The sequence below is a fragment of the Chiloscyllium plagiosum genome, chromosome 5 (genome assembly GCF_004010195.1).
Source record: "Chiloscyllium plagiosum isolate BGI_BamShark_2017 chromosome 5, ASM401019v2, whole genome shotgun sequence".
NCBI lineage: Eukaryota > Metazoa > Chordata > Chondrichthyes > Orectolobiformes > Hemiscylliidae > Chiloscyllium > Chiloscyllium plagiosum.
The window spans coordinates 98,579,642-98,600,779 of record NC_057714.1 but is presented as its reverse complement, the minus strand read 5'-3'; the positions used below and the strand labels follow the sequence as shown (position 1 = coordinate 98,600,779).

Genomic DNA, 21,138 nt, shown 5'->3' with positions numbered 1-21,138 from the left:
TCTTCCTCGGTCTTCTTCTTAGGAATTTCTATTGTACAGGTGACTGATTGATTAGCGTACCTTTAAGAGAGCAATTTATTTGGAGTTCTGCATCCAACTGTTCAGTTTTCCCCGGTCTTATACTCCAAACCATCGGATTGTTTCATTGGTTTTTAATATTGTCAATATACTAAATTCAAACTTGATTGGAGTTTGGTTTTTTGGGAGGTATAATTTAAACTGATTGGCCTAATTTGAATACATTTTTGTCTCCAGGCAATCAGCTACATGAACTGGTGCCTCACATGCTGCATTGCATCTTGTTGAGAACACATGGTGCTGTCAGGTAGTTCTGTTAGCTTTTAACTTTCTGAAAAGGTACAGTACACCCACATCTTCATAACAATATGCATTCTGATTATTTTCAAGGACCTATATCAATACAAGGTCATACAATACAATCTTAAGGTCAGGCCAGTTTTTGTAGCTCATTTGATGTTGGGCAGCTCCTTTATGGTGGATTCTTTCTTCTTACACTCTCAGATCATGAGAATATCACAACTGTGCTGAAGAAGGGCATGATGGAGGCCTTGAGCAGTGAGGCAATATCGGCAGAGCTCAGAAATTGGAAGGGTATGGTAACAATGTTGGGGCTATACTATGGGCCTCCCAACAGCAAGCATGAGTTAGAGGTAAAAATATGTAAACAGATTATGTAAAGATGTCAGAGCAACAGGGTGATACGACATTTTAATTTTCCAAACATTGACTGAGATTCACTTAGTATTAGAGGTCTTGATGGAACAGAAATTGTAGATGGCATCCTGGAGAGTTTTCCAGAGCAGTACATAAATAGTTCAACTTAGGAAGGGGCCATATTGGATCTGGTGTCGGGGAGTGAGCCCGGCCAGGTGCCTGAAGTTTCAGTAGGGAATTACTTTGGGAATAGTGATCACAATTCTGTAAGTTTTAGAATACTTATGGATAAAGATGAGAGTGGTCCTAAAGGAAGATGCTAAATTGGGGGAAGGCCAACTATACCAAAACTCAGCAGGAGCTGGAGAATGTAGATTGGGAGCAGCTGTTTGAAGGGAAATCCACATTTACATGGGAGGTATTTAAAGAGAGGTTGATTAGACTGCAGGAGAGACATGTTCCTCCGAAAATGAGGGATAGAAATGGCAAGATTAGGGAACCATGGATGATAGTGAAATTGTGAGACTAGCTAAGAAGAAAAAGGAAGCATACCTAAGGTATAGGCGGCTGAAGACAGACGAAGTTTTGGAAGAATATCGGGAACGTCGGACCAATCTGAAACGAGGAATTAAGGCGGCTAAAAGGGGTCATGGGATATCTTTAGCAAATGGGGTTAAGGAAAATCCAAAAGCCTTTTATTCATATACAGAGGAAGCTTGATTATCCAAAGGACACGGGCGGGGAGTATTTCATTCAGTTAATCAAATTCTGGATAATCAAATAGCTGATAACATAGTCTAGTCGAGCATTGGGACATTGCAATCTTACCGGATAATCTGATATTTGGATAATTGAATGCTGGATAATCAAGGTTCCTCTGTATAAGGAGCAAGAGGGTAACTCGAGAAAGGGTCAGCCCACTTAAGGACAAAGGAGGAAAGTTATACGTGGAGTCAGAAAAGAATAGGTGAGATTCTTAATGAGGACTTTGCATTGGCATTCACTGAGAAGAGGGACATGGCAGATGTTGAGGTTATGGATAGATGTTTGATTATTCTAGGTCAAGTCAGTATAACAAGGGAGGAAGTGTTGGGTATTCTGAAAGGCATTAAGGTGGACAAGTCCCCAGGTCAGGATGGGATCTATCCCAAGTTACGGAGAGAAGCGAGAGAGGAAATAGCTGGGGCCTTAACAGATACCTTTGCAGCATTCTTGAATATGGGTGAGGTCCTGGAGAACTAGAGAATTGTGAATGTTGTCCCCTTGTTTAAGAAGGGATAATCCAGGTAATTATAGACCAGTGAGTCTGATGTCAGTGGTAGGGAAGCTGCTAGAGAAGATATTGAGTGATAGGATCTATTCCCATTTGGAAGAAAATGGGCTTATCAGTGATGGGAAATATGGCTTTGTGCAGGGAAGGTCATGTCTTACTAAATTAATAGTATTCTTTGAGGAAGTGACTAAGTTCCCTCCAGCCCGGCACCGCCTTCCTGACCTGCAGTCTTCTTCTTGACCTCTCCGCCTCCATCCTACTCCGACCTATCACCCTCACCTTGACCTCTTTCCACCTATCACATTTCCAACGCCCCTCCTCCAAGTCCCTCCTCCCTACCTTTTATCTTCTCCTGCTGAACACTCTCTGCTCATTCCTGAAGAAGGGCCTGTGCCCGAAACGTCGAATCTCCTGTTCCCTGGATGCTGCCTGACCTGCTGTGCTGTTCCAGCAATAAAGTTTCAACTTTGATCTCCAGCATCTGCAGACCTCACTTTCTCCCCATAAATGACTTGGAGGAAGGTATAGGTGGTCTGATTAGCAAGTTTGCAGATGACACTAAGATTGGTGGAGTAGCAGATAATATAGGAAACTGTCAGAGAATTATAGACAGATTGGAGAGTTGGGTACAGAAATGGCAGTTGGAGTTTAATCTGGGCAAATGTGAGGTGATGCATTTTGGAAGATCCAATTCAACAGTGAACTATACAGTAAATGGAAAAGTCCTGGGGAAAATTGATGTACACAGAGATCTGGGTGTTCAGGTCCATTATTCCTTGAAGGTGGCAACGCAGGTCAATAGAGTGGTCAAGAAGGCATATGGAATGCTTTCCTTCATCAGATGGTGTATTGAGTACAAAAGTTGGCAGGTCATGCTACAGTTGTACAAGACTTTGGTTCGGCCACATTTGGAATACTGCATACACTTCTGGTCGCCAATTACCAAAAGGATGTGAATGATTTGAAGCGGGTGCAGAGGAGGTTCACTAGGATGTTGCCTGGTATGGAGGGTGCTAGCTATGAAGACAGGCTAAGTAGATTAGGATTATTTTCATTAGAAAGACAGAGGTTGAAGTCTACAAAATCATGAGAGATATATACAGGATTCATAGCAAGAAGCTTTTTCCCCAAAGTAGGGGAAGTCCCCCACTACAGCAAGCGTTACTAACTTTAGCTTGAAAGCAGCTTTGAACCTTATTCTTTCTGCTAAAAGATCCATTTTTGTTCATTCATCACCACGTGCAGTTGTTGGCTTGATTGCACTTTGAGGAGAAAGTGAGGTCTGCAGATGCTGGAGATCAGAGATGGAAATGTGTTGCTGGAAAAGCGCAGCCCCTGAAGAAGGGCTAATGCCCGAAACGTCGATTCTCCTGTCCGCTTGATTGCACTTGCCAATTGAATTGAACTGAATTTATTGTCACATGTACCGAGGCACAGTGAAAAGCTTTATCTTGTGAGCAATACAGGCAGATCACAGAGTTAAGGAGTGTTATAAATAAATAACAGGTAAACAGTGGCAAAAACAAAAACAAAGGTACAGGCGAATGTTAAGAGTCTATGAGTCCATTCAGTATTCTAACAACAGTAGGGTAGAAACTGTTTTGAAACCAGCTGGTGTGTATGCTCAGGCTTCTGTACCTTCTCCCTGATGGTAGAGGTTGTAGAAAAACATTGCCAGGGTGCTGGCGACCTTTATATGATTATTGAAGCATGCATTTCTCAGGTGAAAATTAAGGTGGACTCCAATGTGCAAGTGTACCATTTATGAGCAGAGGAGGAGGATTGACTTGTTTGCTGAGTATACACATACAGATGATTTCTAGTGCAAAAAAAATTGGATCATCATATATCTTGCGATCTACTGTAATCTTTATTTTATCCTTAAATCACTATGGATGCTGTGATATAAATTTTACATAGTTAAATATCACAGTTATTCATCCAAACTTTCTTGTATGACTTTAAACACTTTACACCAGAGCTTCCCAAACCTTTCCGAGTGTGACCCCCATTTGAAGGCTTGAAAATTGTCATGAAAAGACAGTGTGAAAATAGAAGAAGTGGGACATCCAGGGGAAATAGGGGCTGTGGGGGTGTGGCAGAGTCTGCTGCAGAGGTGGGGCCTTTAGTAGCGTAAGCACCACTCTTGTCGCTCAGTTGGAGCTCCACTTTGTCCATCCCTGTCTCAGAGCTAAAGCCAACAGAATTTTAGCCTGTATCAGCTCTTCAGCTCATGACCCCTATTTTGGGAAGCCCGGGCTGACACAATGAACCATTAAATAACCTTCTCAGTCTATCAAAAACTTCCATTCCCTTTTAAACTCTAATGAAACAAACTAAAATGTGTTATTATAAAGTATGGCAAACAATTGCCAATTTTTATATAAATACACATGGCAATGCACGCAAAATTGACATCTGTCCCATAAACACATTTTTTTCCCAAATTGCTTTCAATAATTAAAACTTCTTTTTTCCTTAATTACTACTGCAAAATGTCTTGGCCATCACCCTTGTTTCTCAAATATTAAACACAACAATATTGCGTTATAATGCCTGAACCAAAATGTAAAATGTTCAACTTAATGTAAGATTGTTTCTCATCTTGTATGTGTTTTTAATACACTGTCTTGATATTTTCTCAAATGATTTAACTCCTTTACAGGGCATTAAAATACTTTCAACACTGAACAGTTACACAAAATTAAGACAATCAATTAGTTTGTACTAATGATTCATGGCAAAATATGAGTGGATTGGACCGTGAAAAAATAACATAGGCATTCCTATACATTAGGCTCCTTTAAATAAAGCTCCGTTTGATTCATAAATATTTGATTTAATGTCTGACAATACAGCGTCTTCATTTTACCAACAGGTTCTTAAAATGCACCACTGAATGTTTATGCATCATGATGGAAGCCGATAAAACTGGATGTTTTTCTTTTAAAACAACCTACCAAGGATGGAAGAGAGTGCAATACTGCCTCTTGCACTTAATTTCTGAACCGACATTTCCTACCTGTGTCTAAAACAGGAGGCCATGTTCTTACATCAACTGCTGCTCCTGCTTCCCGCGACCTTAGAAGTTTTACTACCAATTGCGATGTCATTATACATGCTGATCTGCTGACCTGCAAAATAATGAACCTATTAGTTAAGCAATGCACATTTGAAAGACCAAATCGATTCATCACAGCAAATGTGCGTTCATTTGCAATGAAGATTTGGAGGGGGATAAATGTAAAAGGTAATTTTTTTAAAATCTAAATCCTCTCAGGATACAGACATTGCTGGTAAAGGGAGCATTCATAGTACACCCTAGTTTACCCAATTATAGCTGTGAGTACTGAGTGGCTTCAGAGAGCAGTTAAAAATTTATTGCGTTTGTGTGGGAGACTGGAGTCACACTGATCCAATTTGGTAAGGCAGTCAGTTTACCATCCATACAACACATTTATAATTCAAGTGAATTTTAATGACAATGTTCCCTTTTACTATAAATTAAAAACCCTAGTAAGCTATGACAGATCCAAAATGAAGTCTTCACTCTATCCCTGATTAAATGAGTGAACACATACACACATTTTAGAAATATATATAAATAAAATATATAGAACAAACAAAGTCTGAGAACAAAAGAATGAATACAAGTGAAAAATATATTTTACTCTTTGATTACAAAGCAAAATAAATGAATACACCTATACTCTGCACAATGTAGCTTTAGTTCATAGAACATTACAGCACAGGGGCCCTTCAGTCCTCAATGCTGTGCCGACCTGTGAAATCGATCTGAAGCCCATCTAACCTACACTATTGCATTTTCATCCACATGTTTATCCAATGACCATTTAAATGCCCTTAAAGTTGGTGAGTCTACTACTATTGCAGGCAGGGCATTCCACACTCTTACTACTCTCTGAGTAAAGAAACAACCTCTGACATCTGTCCTATATCTATCACACATCAATTTAAAGCTATATTCCCTCATGCTTGCCATTACCATCCAAGGAAAATGGCTCTCATTGTCCACAATGTCTAATCCTCTGATCATCTGTATGTCTCAATTAAGTCACCTCTCAACCTCCTTCTCTCAAATGAAAACAGCCTCAAGTCCCTCAGCCTTTCTTCATAAGCCCTGCCCTCCATACCAGGCAACATCCTGGTAAATCTCCTCTGCACCCTTTCAATGCTTCCGCACCCTTTCAATGCTTCCACACCCTTCCTATAATGCGGTGACTAAAACTGTACACAATACTCCCGGTGCAGCCACAGCAGGGTTTTATACAGCTGCAACATGACCTCATGGCTCCGAAACCCAATCCCTCTATCAATAAAAGCTAACACACCATATGCTTTCTTAACAATCCTATCAACCTTGGGGGCAACTTTCAGAGATCTATGCACATGGACATCAAGATCTCGCTGCCCATCCATACTACCAAGGATCTCACCATTAGCCCAGTATTCTTTATCCCTGTTACTCCTTCCAAAGTGAATCACCTCACACTTTTCTGCATTAAACTCTATTTTCCATCTCTCAGTCCAGCTCTGCATCTTATCAATGTCCCTCTGTAACCCACAACATCCTTCACACACTACTCACAGCTCCACTGACCTTAATGTCATCCGAAAATTTTCTAACCCACCATTCTATATCTTCATTCAGGTCATTTATAAAAATGACAAACAGCAGTGGCCCCAAAACAGATCCTCACTGCACACCAGTGAACTCTAGGATGAACATTTTCCATCAACCACCACCCTCTGTCTTCTTTCAGCTAGCCAATTTGGTGGTTTTAACAAACAAATCAATACTATTAATGTATAGAGTCATAGAGATGTACTTAAAAATGTGTTGCTGGAAAAGCGCAGCAGGTCAGGCAGCACCAAAGGAACATAAGCCCTTCTTATGCCCGAAACGTTGATTCTCCTGTTCCTTTGATGCTGCCTGACCTGCTGTGCTTTTCCAGCAACACACTTTTAAGCTCTTATCTCCAGCATCTGCAGTCCTCACTTTCTCATAGAGATGTACAGCATGGAAACAGACCCTTTGGTCCAACCCACCAGATATCCCAACCCAATCTAATCCCACCTACCAGCACCCGGCCCATATCCCTCCAAACATTTCCTATTCATATACCCATCCAAATACCTCTTAAATGTTGCAATTGTACCAGCCTCCACCACTTCCTCCGGCAGCTCATTCCATACACGTACCACCCTCTGCGTGAAAAAGTTGCCCCTTAGGTTTCTTTTATATCGTTCCCCTCACACCCTAAAGCTATGCCCTCTAGTTCTGGACTCCCCAACCCCAGGGAAAAGACTTTGTCTATTTATCCTATCCATGCCCCTCATAATTTTGTAAACCTCTATAAGGTCATCCCTCAGCCTTTGATGCTCTGGGGAAAACAGCCCCAACCTGTTCAGCCTCTCCCTATAATTTAAATCCTCCAACCCTGGCAATATCCTTGTAAATCTTTTCTGAACCCTTTCAAGTTTCACAACATCTTTCCGATAGGAAGGAGACCAGAATTGCATGCAGGAGCCTAATCAATGTCCTGTACAGCTGCAACATGACCTCCCAACTCCTGTACTCAATACTCTGACCAATAAAAGAAAGCATACCAAATGCCTTCTTCACTATCCTGTCTACCTGCGACTTCACTTTCAAGGAGCGATGAACCTGCACTCCAAGGTCTAAAAAAGTGATTTTTCCATCATCCCCTGAGGAACTGAGAAAATGAAATCAAATGTCTTTTGGGAGGAAGTAGTTTTCATATGATGCTGCCTGGAATCTCGATGCCTTCCTGATCCAATATTATAGACCAGCTGGGAGTTGGCCTAAACAAAAATGCTGCAATCCTAGAAGACGAGATCTGTGCGCAAAGAATGGAGTTGAGACAAGAAGCTGCAGAAGATAGGACAACGCAAGTTATAAGGAACAAAGGAGCAGATAGTGAGTGGTATGCAGGTCCTGATCCAGAAGGGTGATGACAGGTTAGGTATAGGAGACCTGAGATAATAAGGACCAGGGGTTGGGGAGGAGCCATGGAAATTGGAGGGCTTGGAGACATTGGTGGGTGAAGTAGGTACCAAAAACCTCAGCAGGACCAGGAGCTGGGTGGAATAAAATTAATGGGTGGGTTGGGGGGGGGTGGGTAATTTATCAGAGACTTATATTGGGGAGAGATGGGGGGATTTGGGACTTGGAGAGAAAGATCAGGAACTTTAATTAGTGGAAGGAGCAAATGAGTGAGTTCAGTGGGGCTTGTGGGGTTGGAAGGGTAGGGGAGAATCTTCGTCTTGGGAAGTAAAGTGGGGTGGAGTAAGAGTTTAGATTAGATTAGATTACTTACAGTGTGGAAACAGGCCCTTCGGCCCAACAAGTCCACACCCGACCCGCTGAAGCGTGACCCGCCGAAGCGCGACCCACCCAGACCCATTCCCCTACATTTACCTCTTCACCTAACACTACGGGCAATTTAGCATGGCCAATTCACCTAACCTGCACATTTTTGGATTGTGGGAGGAAACCGGAGCACCTGGAGGAAACCCACGCAGACACGGGGAGAATGTGCAAACTCCACACAGAGAGTCGCCAGAGGCGGGAATTGAACCCGGGTCTCTGGCGCTGTGAGGCAGCAGTGCTAACCACCGTGCCACCGTGCCGCCCAGAGTTAGATACTCTGAGGGGGATGGTTGCCTTTGGTTGAGTGTAGAGGTGACATTTTGGTGCAGGGTGGAGATTGTAAGGGCCATTGGCGAGGGTCGTGGGAGGGGCATGATGGATCATGGAAAGGCACTTATCCCCTGGATCCAATAGTCCTCACCTCCTAGTAGCTGCTCAGACTCAGGAAACCTGGCCTTTCAGAGCTCACTTTAAAACAGTAAAGCAGAATGAGCTGCTCAACCTCATTCTAATACAGATTCTGCCATCCCTCATCCGCATTTATTCAGTAGTCCTTCAATGGTATGAATTAAAAATGAATCCTGTTATATTTCTTGCTCACAGTCCCACAGTTTTGAAGTTTAGCCACGTAGAGTAGTTATCCCGGAAGCAATCTGGTACAATCCGGAGCAGGATTTCATGTCCCAGCCCAGAGGTGGGTTAGGGTGGGGGGGGGGGGGTGTTGGGGTTGGGGAGGAGGCCAATTGTGGTCTTTCGTGGGCCACTGCCACCCCACTGCTGCTGGACAGTGGACTCAGCATCCAGGCAGGCCACCCAGCAAACATCGCCAAAGACTTCTGGTGTGTGTGGGTAAGTTGGAGGGATATCATCTGTTCTCAGGCACTATGTGCCTGATCAATGGACACAGCATGGAAAGGGGCAACACACAGAAACCCAGCCAATCCTTGCTGCTGGCTCCCCCATTGGTGCTGCTCCCTCCGAAATACTGCAGTAGCCCATTCATCTCTGGTGTAAGTTGGCAATTTATACACTATAATATGTTTCTATATTCAAACAACACTGCAAACTCAATTCTGGGGAGGGTGGTGGAGCACAGTGGACTTCCTTTTTCTGGGCCTTAGGGAAGGCCTCTGGGTAAATTGAGGTCTGTACTGCACTGCCGGATCTGAGTAGAAAGTACTATTCCAGTAGTTTGTTCCACCCAATAATTTCTGATGTAATTGGGTTCCTCTAGCAGCCCCTCTCCCAATCTTATAAAATCAGTCTCCTGACCTCCCCTCACCTCAGCCTCCATAACACTGTATCCTAAACTCCCTCTCCCCACAGGCCTCCCCATCATTCCCAACTCTGCTCTGCCTCCCCATCCCCAAATCACCCTACTAAATTATCTCCCATGTTCTTGCTGCGATCCCTACAGCTTGACCTTGCCATTCAATCTTCCCAATCTTTTCCCATCTTTGGCTCTGCTTGTCCTCTCATCCACTCCACCCCACCCTTCCTGAAATAACTCAGCTGTGCCCTAGGACCGTCACAGTAATCAACCTCTCAAACTAGGTTGCTCTGGTCAGGGAAAAAGAGACATGCAATAAGACAAAGGAACAAAGGTTGGCCATTTGGCCCACTGAATCCACTCCACCATCCAAAGAAATCAAGGCTGATCCAATAATTCACAACTCCACTTTCCAAAACACTAACCAGGTTGAATTCAACAGTACCTGCAGGAAAAACATTTATCTGGGTTTTGACTTCAAACAAGCCCTTTCTGCTCCCTCTCTAATTTCCAGCCAAGTGTCACACACCCAAGATCGAAACTGCACGCCTATTATGATTAGAGACTAATTATGCATTTATAAACAAATTTAGCTGATCAGTTAAGCTTCAAATAACACAGGCATGCTCAAAAAGAATCATTTCCCTCTTTCTCAATTAAAATGCACCACACAATGCAGAAGTTGATAATATCCTATTGAGTACCTGTCTTTGTAAATGGCTCTAATTAAGCAGCTAAGTTTCAGGGAAAGGATTTTTAAGGAAGTTATACCATCAAATGAATTTCTTTTTAATGTTTATTGCAAGGGGAAGCATTCTGCCTTTTCTCTGTCCCTGTACAAAATACAAGGAACGAGTCAGTAATGTGTCAGCAGCAATAACAACAGGAAAGTTTCCACCCTGCATTTTTTAGTGACAATGGAAGAACTGTTCATAGAATCATAGAATCCTTATAGTCTGGAAGCAGGCCATTCAGACCATTGACTCCACACTGACTCTTCAAAGACCATTCCACCCATCCCCGAAATCCTGCATTTCCTATGACTAATCCACCTAGCCTGCACATTCCTGGACACTATGGGCAACTTAGCACGGTCAATCTACCAAACCTGCACATCCTTAGACTGTGGGAGGAAACCCACCCAGACACAGGGAGAATGTGTAAACTGCATACAGACAGTTGCTTGAGGCTGGAATCGAACCTGGGTCTCTGGCACTGTGAGGCAGCAGTGCTAACCACTGAGCCATCCACTCTGGGAGATTTCAAATGTCTATTTTCTTAGCCATCTCCCAGATGCCACACAAAAAGTGCAATGATGCTGGCAATCTTCGCCAAACTTTTGAACAATGAAGTCTAAACTCTGATTAATCAAAAGATTCAAGTTGAAGTAATTTCAATTTGAGTTACAGCAACATAGCACTTTAGGAGAGAATGAAAAGATTCCAATTAAGCAACAAATTCTATCAATAGGATCAACAGGTGCCAGGAAAACATGTATTTGAATTGTAAATCGCAAATAGCCTTTGGCACAACCCCAGATTTTTCCTTTCGATATTCTGCATGTATTCCTTTGTGTGGGTTGCTATGGCAACACTGTATGAAAATATGCACAAAGCACAACATGATTTAGTTGCCTCAAAATCAGCGTAATTGCCAAACCCACATTTTGCTGCATAATAACTTATTAAGGATTGGGGTTTCTAAGCAGAGTAACAGATTATTAAACATTAAGGCTGACTCTTTAACAAGGAGTCTTGTAGTTTCTTTCACAAGATGAACGATTGCAGTCGTGTGTGTCATTGGGGTGGCACAGTGGCCCAGTGGTTAATACTGCTGTTCCAGCCTCGGTGACTGTCAATGTGGAGTTTGCAATTTGCCCAGGTGCTCCGGTTTCCTCCCACAATCCAAAAGATGTGTACGTTAGGTGAATTGGCCATACTAAATTGCCCATTGTGTTTAGGGATGTGTAAGTTAGGTGCAATAGTTAGTGGTAAATGTGGAGTAATAGGGAAGGGGAATGGGTCCGGGTGGGTTACTCTTCGGAGGGTAACTGTGCACTTGTTGGGCCAAATGGCCTGTTTCTGCACTGTAGGGATTCTAAAATTCTATGGCTGAATAGTTTCAAGGAGGAGTTAGATAAAATTCTTAAGGTTAAAGGGATTAAAGGGTATGGAGTTGGATGATCAGCCATCATCATATTGAGGAGAAAGTGAGGTCTGCAGATGCTGGAGATCAGAGCTGAAAATGTGTTGCTGGAAAAGCGCAGCAGGTCAGGCAGCATCCAGGGAACAGGAGAATCGACGTTTCGGGCATAAGCTGAAGAAGGGCTTATGCCCGAAACGTCGATTCTCCTGTTCCCTGGATGCTGCCTGACCTGCTGCACTTTTCCAGCAACACATTTTCAGCCATCATCATATTGAATCATACAGCAGGTTTGAAGGGCTGAATGGCCTACTCCTGCTCCTATTTCTATGTTTCACAGGAATCAGCAAGCTGAAAAGTTCCTCCTGCCTTTTATGCATAAGCAGTGCTCTCAACCCACATTAACTGGTAGCACTGTTTTTGCTGACCAGACAAATGGACACATCAACTTTGTAGAATGATCATATTAATAAAGTGACATTAAGTGGAAGGTCACTGAGTGAGCTGGAAGCACTCAGAAGGTTGTGGATTCAAACTGCTGTCCAGTGACGTGAGCAGGTAGTCTAGGCTTATAAATTAGACTGACAGAAGGATTCACCGGTAGAGATGCTGCTTTGCCTCCTTAACCCTCTAAGTTAGGGATAAAAATCTAACTGCACCTAGAGAGCAGGGTAGAACTGTTGGCAAATATTTATCCCCCAACATGTCACCAAAACAGATTAGCTGGTTATTATCTCAATAGAATCATGCTGCACACAATGTGTGTGGTGCTTTCCCTGCAATATCACACTTGGTACGCTTTTTATAGAGTCCTTTGAGGCATTCTGAAGTCATCAATGGCACTCCAAATACAAGTCTTTTCTTTCTTTGAATGGTGGTGGCAGATTACCTACTCACCATGGGGCCACTACACTGCTGCGACACCAGATTAAAACTACTTTACAATGTCATTCTCTACTTTTTCACAAGCATCAGTACAAACTCCAACACATTAGGCACGATGACCAAAGTCACAGCTACCAGAGACATCATTGCTGTCATGTAAATGGGCCATAAAATACAACCTTGGAGCATTGAAAGGATATTATATTGTACCAAAGCACTGTTTAATAATAAACATAGGCACTCTTACTGACACAAATTAATACTACCAGAGAAGCTGAAGGTCAGAGATAAATGAGAAAATTTCATAAGTGAAAAATAAGGCACGGTCAATTAAGTAGATGATTTCCAGTCACCACATTTCCAAATCACTGAATAAACCATGATCATGATTATTATGCATCCAAATGACCGTTTCCATTTATCAGCAATTAACATTGTAATTAACATTTAAGATTGTATCCCATTATGTCATCGGGATTTGTTTTCTGAACAGTCAAGCTGTCCTATGACTCCTACCAATAGATTTCCCAAGACAGGAGCTAAGCAGCAGCTTGGCAACAAGGTTGCTCTTCAGCACTGCAACTATTTTATTAACAGAAACCCACATGTCTACGAATTAAAAGACATTTGATAGGCCAGCTTATACAATGGCTGGATAACTGTTTTAGTACAGGATTGACAACTTCAAATGCTGAGTTCAAATCCCAGCACAGGAAATTGTGAAATTAAATTCAGCAAGTCACATACTTTGAGGGCAAGCAGGCCATAGGGCGATAGATGGCAGAGCAAAAGTAGGGAATTTGGACAATCGTGTCTGTTCTGCCATTCAATGAGACATTGTCGATCTGATCATTCTCAACACTATTTTACCATCTTTTCCACATGACTCTTATTTAACTAAACAAAAAAAAACCCAAAGAACTGCAGATGCTGGAAATCAGAATTAAAACAGAAATTGCTGGACAAGACACAGCAGGTCTGGCAGCAGCTGTGCAACGAAAGCAGGAATAATGTTTCGGGTCCAGTGACCCTTCTTCTGAACTGATTATAGCAAGGAAAAGGTTAGTATGCATGCTAAAAAAAAAGCAGGGGCGGGGTGATAAAAGACAGGTGGAGGTGGAGCACAGAGAGAGAGAGAGAACAGAAATTGGGTAAAGAATCAGCCTAAAAAAAAACTAAAAACTACATGCCTAACACAAACTGAACATCTTTCTGTGACAAGATGATCATCTTCCAAGGCTGACTTCGGACAGCAACAGTGAAAAGTGGCCGAGCAGAGGCTGATAGCCAAGTTCGGTACCCATGGGAATGGCCTCAACCAGGACTTTGGGTTCATGTCACACTACAGGTGACCCCATTGCACTATACACACACACACACATTCAGACCCTCTCTCATACACTCCCACACACCCCCTCTCACAGACTTAAACCCCTTTACACACACACACACACCCCACCCACAAACCCATATGTACACACACACATATATGTTTGTGGGGTGAATTTGTACTTGCAGAATTACATTTTACCTTGCTCAAAAACTGCATGAATCCATGTAAGATTCTGTAAATCCGTTTTTAGATTAGAATCAATCTGACCATTCTGGCAGACAACCTCACAGGGAGTTCACACCTTCAATACATTATCTGGGCCGACATGACACCAATTGTTAAAGTGCACTTGAGAATGTAACTTTTAAAACAAGTTTTGTGATTTACATATGAAAGAACTGAAACCAACATGGTCATTTTAAAAGATTAGAGATTTAACAAACAATCTGGGTCTTTTTCAATTTATAATTTCAGTTACATCACACTCTAAACTTTTGCCATAAATTCTGTGTTTTACAATCTTATTCTCCACAATCACCTGATGAAGAAGCAGTGCTCCGAAAGCTCGTGCTTCCAAAAAAACCTGTTGGACTATAATCTGGTGTTGTGTGATTTTTAACTTCTTACTTCTTGCACTAAACCTGAATTAAAGCACCTCTTTGACCCTCTGCTCCAAACTCCCACTTTGAACCAAATTCCCAGACATACTCATTAAGGCGAATAGCTAAGTTCTTTTTCCAAGGATAGGGGAGTGCAAAACCAGATGGCACCGGTTTAAAGTGAGGGGGGGGGGGTATTTAAACTGAGCAGCAGCATTTTCACACAGAGGGTGGTACATGTATGAAAAGAGCTGCCAAAGGAAGTGTATGTAAAGAGCTGCATTTGGACAGCTACATGGATACGAAAGGTTTAGATTAGATTCCCTACTGTGTGAAAACAGGCCCTTTGGCCCAACCAGTCCAGACCGACCCTCCAAAAAGTAATCCACCCAGACCCATTTCCCCTCTGACTAATGCTCCTAGCACTATGGGCAATTTAGCATGGCCAATTCACCTAACCTGCACATCTTTGGACTGTGGACGGAAACCGGAGTACCCAGAGGAAACCCATGCAGACACAGGGAGAATGTGCAAACTCCACACAGACAGTCGCCCAAGGCTGGAATCGAACCTGGGACCCTGGTGCTGTGAGGCAGCAGTGCTAACCACTGAGCCACCATGCCACCCAAGGGATACAGGATAGGGGCCAAATACAAGAAAATAGAACTAACTCCATTTAGGGAACCTGGTTGGTATGAACAAGTTGGATCAGAAGGGTCTGTTTCCGTGCAGTACACCTCTGTGACTTGGCCATTGTCTTGTTCGGCTAATTCTCCACTCACACAAACCCATCTCCTCTCCTGTCTTTAAAATTCCCTCCAAGCTGTGCGGCTGCACTCTGAAATTCCACGCATGGTAATAAGTGACAGCACATCAATCGCAGCCCTGAATTCTGTTTCCACAATCTGTCTTCACTGAGATGTGGATAAAACAGTGGATCACTTCCCCTGTTCAGATGTTCAGTTAATAAGCTCTATCTTTGATTTCATCATCAAGGTATCTGCTAATTCCAAAATTAGAATCGGAAAATGGGTCTTGGATACCAGTCTTCAACTTAAGTAAGGGTAAGGTTTGAAGCAAACAACACCTCATTGGACTTAGAACGGGAAAAGTAATCATAATTTAAGTTTACTCCCCTTTGTGGTGAAAGGAGTGCGTGTGGAAGGCTGTGGGTATGGTGCCAATCAAGCAGATTGCTTTGTCTTGGATGGTGTCGAGCTTCTAATGTTGTTGAAGCTACACCATTCCATGTCATTGGACAGTATTCCTTCACACTCCTAATCTGTGCACTGCAGACATTGGACAAGCTTTGAAGAATTAGGAAGTGAGTAACTCACTGCCAAATCCCCACCCCTGAGCTGCTCTTGTAGCCAAAGCATTTATGCGGCTATTACAGTTCAGTTTCTGGTCATTGGTAACTCTCATAATGTTAACAATGAGGGATTCAGTAATATCATTAAATGTCAAGGGGTGGGGATTACATTCACTTTTTTGTTTGAGATGGCAATTGCATGGTTTGCTGTCGCACAAATGATACTTTATTGTATCAGATTTTAATAAAGTGGGGGTGGAACAAATGCAGTGAATTGATCATGTATACTTATGCTACTGTACCCCTTTATAAGTGACAGAATATCTGGTCTGGACCTTACAAACAACGTTATCATTTTTAGTAGGAATTTATTATTGACACAGTCTCCAGACATACCAGCACCATTTCACCCAAATCATTTTCCATTGAAGTCAGATTAAATTTGAGAACTAAATTAGAATTAATTTAGGTTCAGTAAAACGTTGTTTTTGATTTTAGCTGATAAGTTTAAATGAAGTATCTTATTATTTTGAAGTACTGTACAAAGTATTGTGACAATATAAAATATGAAGTACCAGTAATCAAAATATGTCATAGGACTTGAAAAGCAGGAATACAGATTGATAATTTGTTCAAATAAAAAGATAATTGGGTGAAAATTTAAACAGAGAATATACTAAAAGGTTAAATCCTGCCCTACCTCCACAATCATCTTCACTGTGGGTAACGTGGTAGCAATATTCTGCGGGTGTGGAGGACGGACTGTTATTGGCACACAGCCTGCATACAGGCATCCATAAAACGCTGCAATTAAGTCTATTCCTGTATAAAAGGAGAAAACATGCCTCATCTTAGTGTCTGAACCTTGAATTGCAAAACCCCATGTTACTGCACAAGTTTTACAACAAACCAAGTTATCAGATTTTCTTTAAAAGGCACATATTCATTTTAAAATGCCAAGCTTAGATTAATTATGCCCATTTCCTTTAATCCTCAGCTTTTCAGTTGAAGAATGTCAGAACTGCTTTTAATCAGAAGGCAAATGTTAATTGCACATTGCAATTATTGCAACTTTGTTGAAAAGGAGAGGATCAAGAATTTGAGAGTAAAAGAAAAATGATTACACCATTAACATACCTGGTGGATAAACTAAAGCCACATGATCTCCATCCTGTAGGTGCCCCCTCTCCATCAACATAACTGCTATTTTCTCAGCTCGTTTATGTAGCTGAAGGCATGTTAATGAATTGGCTATTGTACCCTAATAAACAAACATAAAAGATAAAATGAGATTGCTTCCATGACAGCTCAAATCATTAGCTCACTTATTACTATCATCTAATTTCAAGAGTTATATTATGGTGAAGGCTAAAAAGTTCATATACATGAATATAATTTTTGTCATTTGCATTTCAAAATAGATCCAGATGGATTTTGTGAAGAGTTTTCTTTCTTAAAAAAACAAGGTCAGAGAGTCCTTCCAGAGCAGTGAATAAATCCAGCATTTGTCAAAAATCAAGTGATTGCAGCCCTCTATGATGGAAACAGAAAAAGTGTTTTCCTGTTGGGTTTACACAGGGAGGGTCAGCATGTCAGGCCAATAACTTTGCTTTCTGTTCAAAGGAATCTAGGATCACAGTACAGAAGATACCAAAGTAGAATATAGAAACACTTTTAGTTTCCGACTGAGAAGGAATTCAGGGAAGTTCAGCAAACATGTCACTTCAACAGAAGGTTTAACATATGAAATTTTCAAACCAGGAAAACTTGACCAGAAATCTGCAGATTATTAAAACTGAGGAAGTTTTGGCTCCCAGATCGAACCGTTCATGTTGGCAGATTTGGAAATGACTCATCAAATTGTCTCCACAGTTCACTGTAAAGAAACTGTAAGGAGCCAGTAATGTAGAAACTTAAGGATTTTGAAATAGCCATGTAAATTCTTTGCAGTCCAGTCTCTATATTGGATAGAGAAAGGTTGAATTTTTGTTTTGCTGTGTATTTATATATTCTATACAACATATAATATAATCTTATACTTTTAAATACATTGGTTTGCTTTTTTATTGTTTCTACTTTCATTTAATGAGCTATGTTGTTATAAAAACCTGTAACCTGTTGTGACTATGCCTCAATCACTAACCGCCATGCGAACTAACAACAGATGCAATGTATCAATCCAGATTTCATTCTGGGAATGGAGTCCCCAGTTGTACCACCAGCTTGGCTCACAACATTTAAGAAGTAACTTTTAGGTTGGGATTTAAGTATTCAATTTAAGATAAATGGAAATTCCTGATTGAGAAACTGAAACTGACAGCTTGCTGTGAAATAAATACAATTCAAACAGACCTGGGGTCACTTTAGCTGAAAAGGTAACTCATATCTATTCAAAAAGATTTGGAATGGAAACAAGAAAACTTAAACAATGGAAGATGCCTTGTTAAAATTTTGGTAAGAATTTTGGGAGACTTAAGTCAATAATAAATTTAGATTGTATGCACAGTTGACAGATTAAAAGAAATTAAATAGCACTTGGAAGAAAAATATGAAGTAGGAGAAAGGATCATTATTTCTATTAGAGATATAGAGTATTCATTGAATCATAGAACCTTTACAATGTGGATGTAGGCCATTCAGAGTCTAGATTAGAGTGGAGCTGGAAAAGCACAGCAAGTCAGGCAGCATCCGAGGAGCAGGAAAATCAATGTTTCAGGCAAAAGTCCTTCATCAGGGTTCCTCGAATTTCCTGCTCCTTGGAAGCTGCCTGACCTGCTGTGCTTTCCCAGCACCACTGTAATCTAGACTCTGATTTCCAGCATCTGCTGTCCTCACTTTTGCCAAGCAGACCATTCGTGCCATCAAGTCCACACTGATCCTCTAAAGAGTATCCCTCATCAACCCACCCAATAACTGATATTTCCCATTACTAATCCACCTAACCTGCACATGCATGGACTGTGGGTGGAAACCAGAGCACCCAGAGGAAACCCAACCAGAAACAGGGAGGATGGGCAAACTCCACACAGACAGCGACCTGAGGCTGGAATTGAACCCAGGTCCTTGGCATTGTGAGGCAGGAGTGCTAACCACTGTGCCACCCATGTGGGTGCCAGAATCAAAGCGTTTAATTTACTTTGCATTTCTGTTTGGATAATCCCAGGAACAAGCAGAGACAGAAAGCCCATTAAGATCCATAATACAGTTGTAGACCCGAAGCAAAAGGAGTTTCAGAAATCAGAGGCATATCTGAGGTCGAAGACAGTGAAGGGAAACATCTGTTATGTTACAATGTCCACACTCATGACATGATTGAGGAGTGTTGGAGGCTTACTTAGCTCAAGGTTAATGAAAGAAAGCCCTTGAAAGACCATACCTTGTAGAATAGCAGGACCACTGAGATGAACAAAAGTGTATTCCTGAGACTGTGGCACTTTGATTTGGTCCCAGAGCATGTTAAGTAGCTAAAAACGTACTTCAGGCAATGTCCAAGTAGAAAAGGAAATGTTCAGTTGGGGTGTTCATTTTTAATGTTTAACTGATTGTACTCAGTTTTGTTTTTGAGTGTAACATGATCGATACATTAAGATAGGGTTCAGTTAGTGGTTTAGTTTTGACTCGTTGGAAGTAAAATCATATGATTACTCAGTAGGATGTTGTGGATTTATCCTATCAATAGATAACAGGAATTTTAAATTTCTCATTATTTGTTTAAAGTGTTTTCAGGGGTTGTAAAGCAAATAGATTGATTTCTGCACATATATGACCAAACTGTTCTGTTCCTGCACCCCTTTTAACAAAATAACAGAACATTTTTTATCTGTACATTATTTTCGATATCAATATATTATTTTATGCTCAAAATTGGACAAAACAGCTACACAATCAATGGATCTGATCAGACCTAAGATCTGCAGTTTTGCCCAAACTAGTCCTAAATGGTGGTAAACAAGTAAAATCTAGTCGAGGAGGCTCCACAAATATCCCCAGCAAAAGATAAGGCTGCAGCATTTGCAAAACCTTTCAGCCAGAAGTATCCAGTGGAAGCTCCTTCTCGGCCTCCTCTAGAGAACCCCAACATTGCAGTGCTAGTCTTCAGTTAATGTGATTTACTCCAGATGATATCAAGGAACGGTTGGAAGCACTGGACACTGCAAAGGCTATGGGGTCCTGACATTCCTAGAATTAAAATGAGGCTTATTTTCACACTTACTGACAAGTTGCCACTTACAGCGCAATCTTAGGTACAAAGCAGAAAAATAATGAAACAAGGTTAAAAAGTTAAACATTACAATCCTTACTAAAAATCAGAAAAACAAAGAAACACAGTTAACAGTTCAACACCACAGTCCATAGGTGCCTGGCCATGCTGAGCTTCCACTCCTCACAACAGCTCCACCTCCCCCACACCAGGCTCAACGTCACCGCCTCACAGCCTGTCCCTGCCTCGTGCTGCCTGCCCCTGTCCCATGCTGGTGCCCCTGCTCCTGCCATGTGCTGCCTGCTCCGTGCTGGTGCCCCGCGCTGCCTGCCCCTGCCCCAGCCTCGTACTGCCTGCCCCTGCCTCGTGCTGCCTGCCCCTGCCTCGTGCTGCCTGCCCCTGCCTCGTGCTGCCTGCCCCTGCCTCGTGCTGCTTGCCCCTGCCTCGTGCTGCCTGCCCCTGCCTCGTGCTGCCTGCCCCTGCCTCGTGCTGCCTGCCCCTGCCTCGTGCTGCTTGCCCCTGCCTCGTGCTGCCTGCCCCTGCCTCGTGCTGCCTGCCCCTGCCTCGTGCTGCCTGCCCCCGCCCCGTGCTGCCTGCCCCTGCCTCGTGCTGCCTGCCCCCGCCCCGTGCTGCCTGCCCCTGCCTCGTGCTGCCTGCCCCCGCCCCGTGCTGCCTGCCCCTGCCTCGTGCTGCCTGCCCCCGCCCCGTGCTGCCTGCCCCTGCCTCGTGCTGCCTGCCCCCGCCCCGTGCTGCCTGCCCCTGCCTCGTGCTGCCTGCCCCTGCCTCGTGCTGCCTGCCCCTGCCTCGTGCTGCCTGCCCCTGCCTCGTGCTGCCTGCCCCTGCCTCGTGCTGCCTGCCCCTGCCTCGTGCTGCCTGCCCCTGCCTCGTGCTGCCTGCCCCTGCCTCGTGCTGCCTGCCCCTGCCTCGTGCTGCCTGCCCCTGCCTCGTGCTGCCTGCCCCTGCCTCGTGCTGCCTGCCCCTGCCTCGTGCTGCCTGCCCCTGCCTCGTGCTGCCTGCCCCTGCCTCGTGCTGC

The 21,138-nt window shown here is 42.8% G+C and overlaps 1 protein-coding gene across 1 annotated transcript in view; it reads right to left on the bottom strand.

Annotated features, from left to right (window-relative positions):
- Positions 1-21,138, bottom strand: part of LOC122550323 (disco-interacting protein 2 homolog C-like) — a 560,369-nt gene that overhangs the window by 41,658 nt on the left and 497,573 nt on the right. Inside the window, exons 27-29 of the mRNA XM_043691048.1 lie at positions 17,042-17,165; positions 16,605-16,726; positions 4,971-5,082 (exon numbers count right to left, since the gene is read on the bottom strand). Of these exons, the coding sequence (XP_043546983.1) occupies positions 4,971-5,082; positions 16,605-16,726; positions 17,042-17,165 (358 nt within the window). The remainder of the gene's footprint in view (positions 1-4,970; positions 5,083-16,604; positions 16,727-17,041; positions 17,166-21,138) is intronic.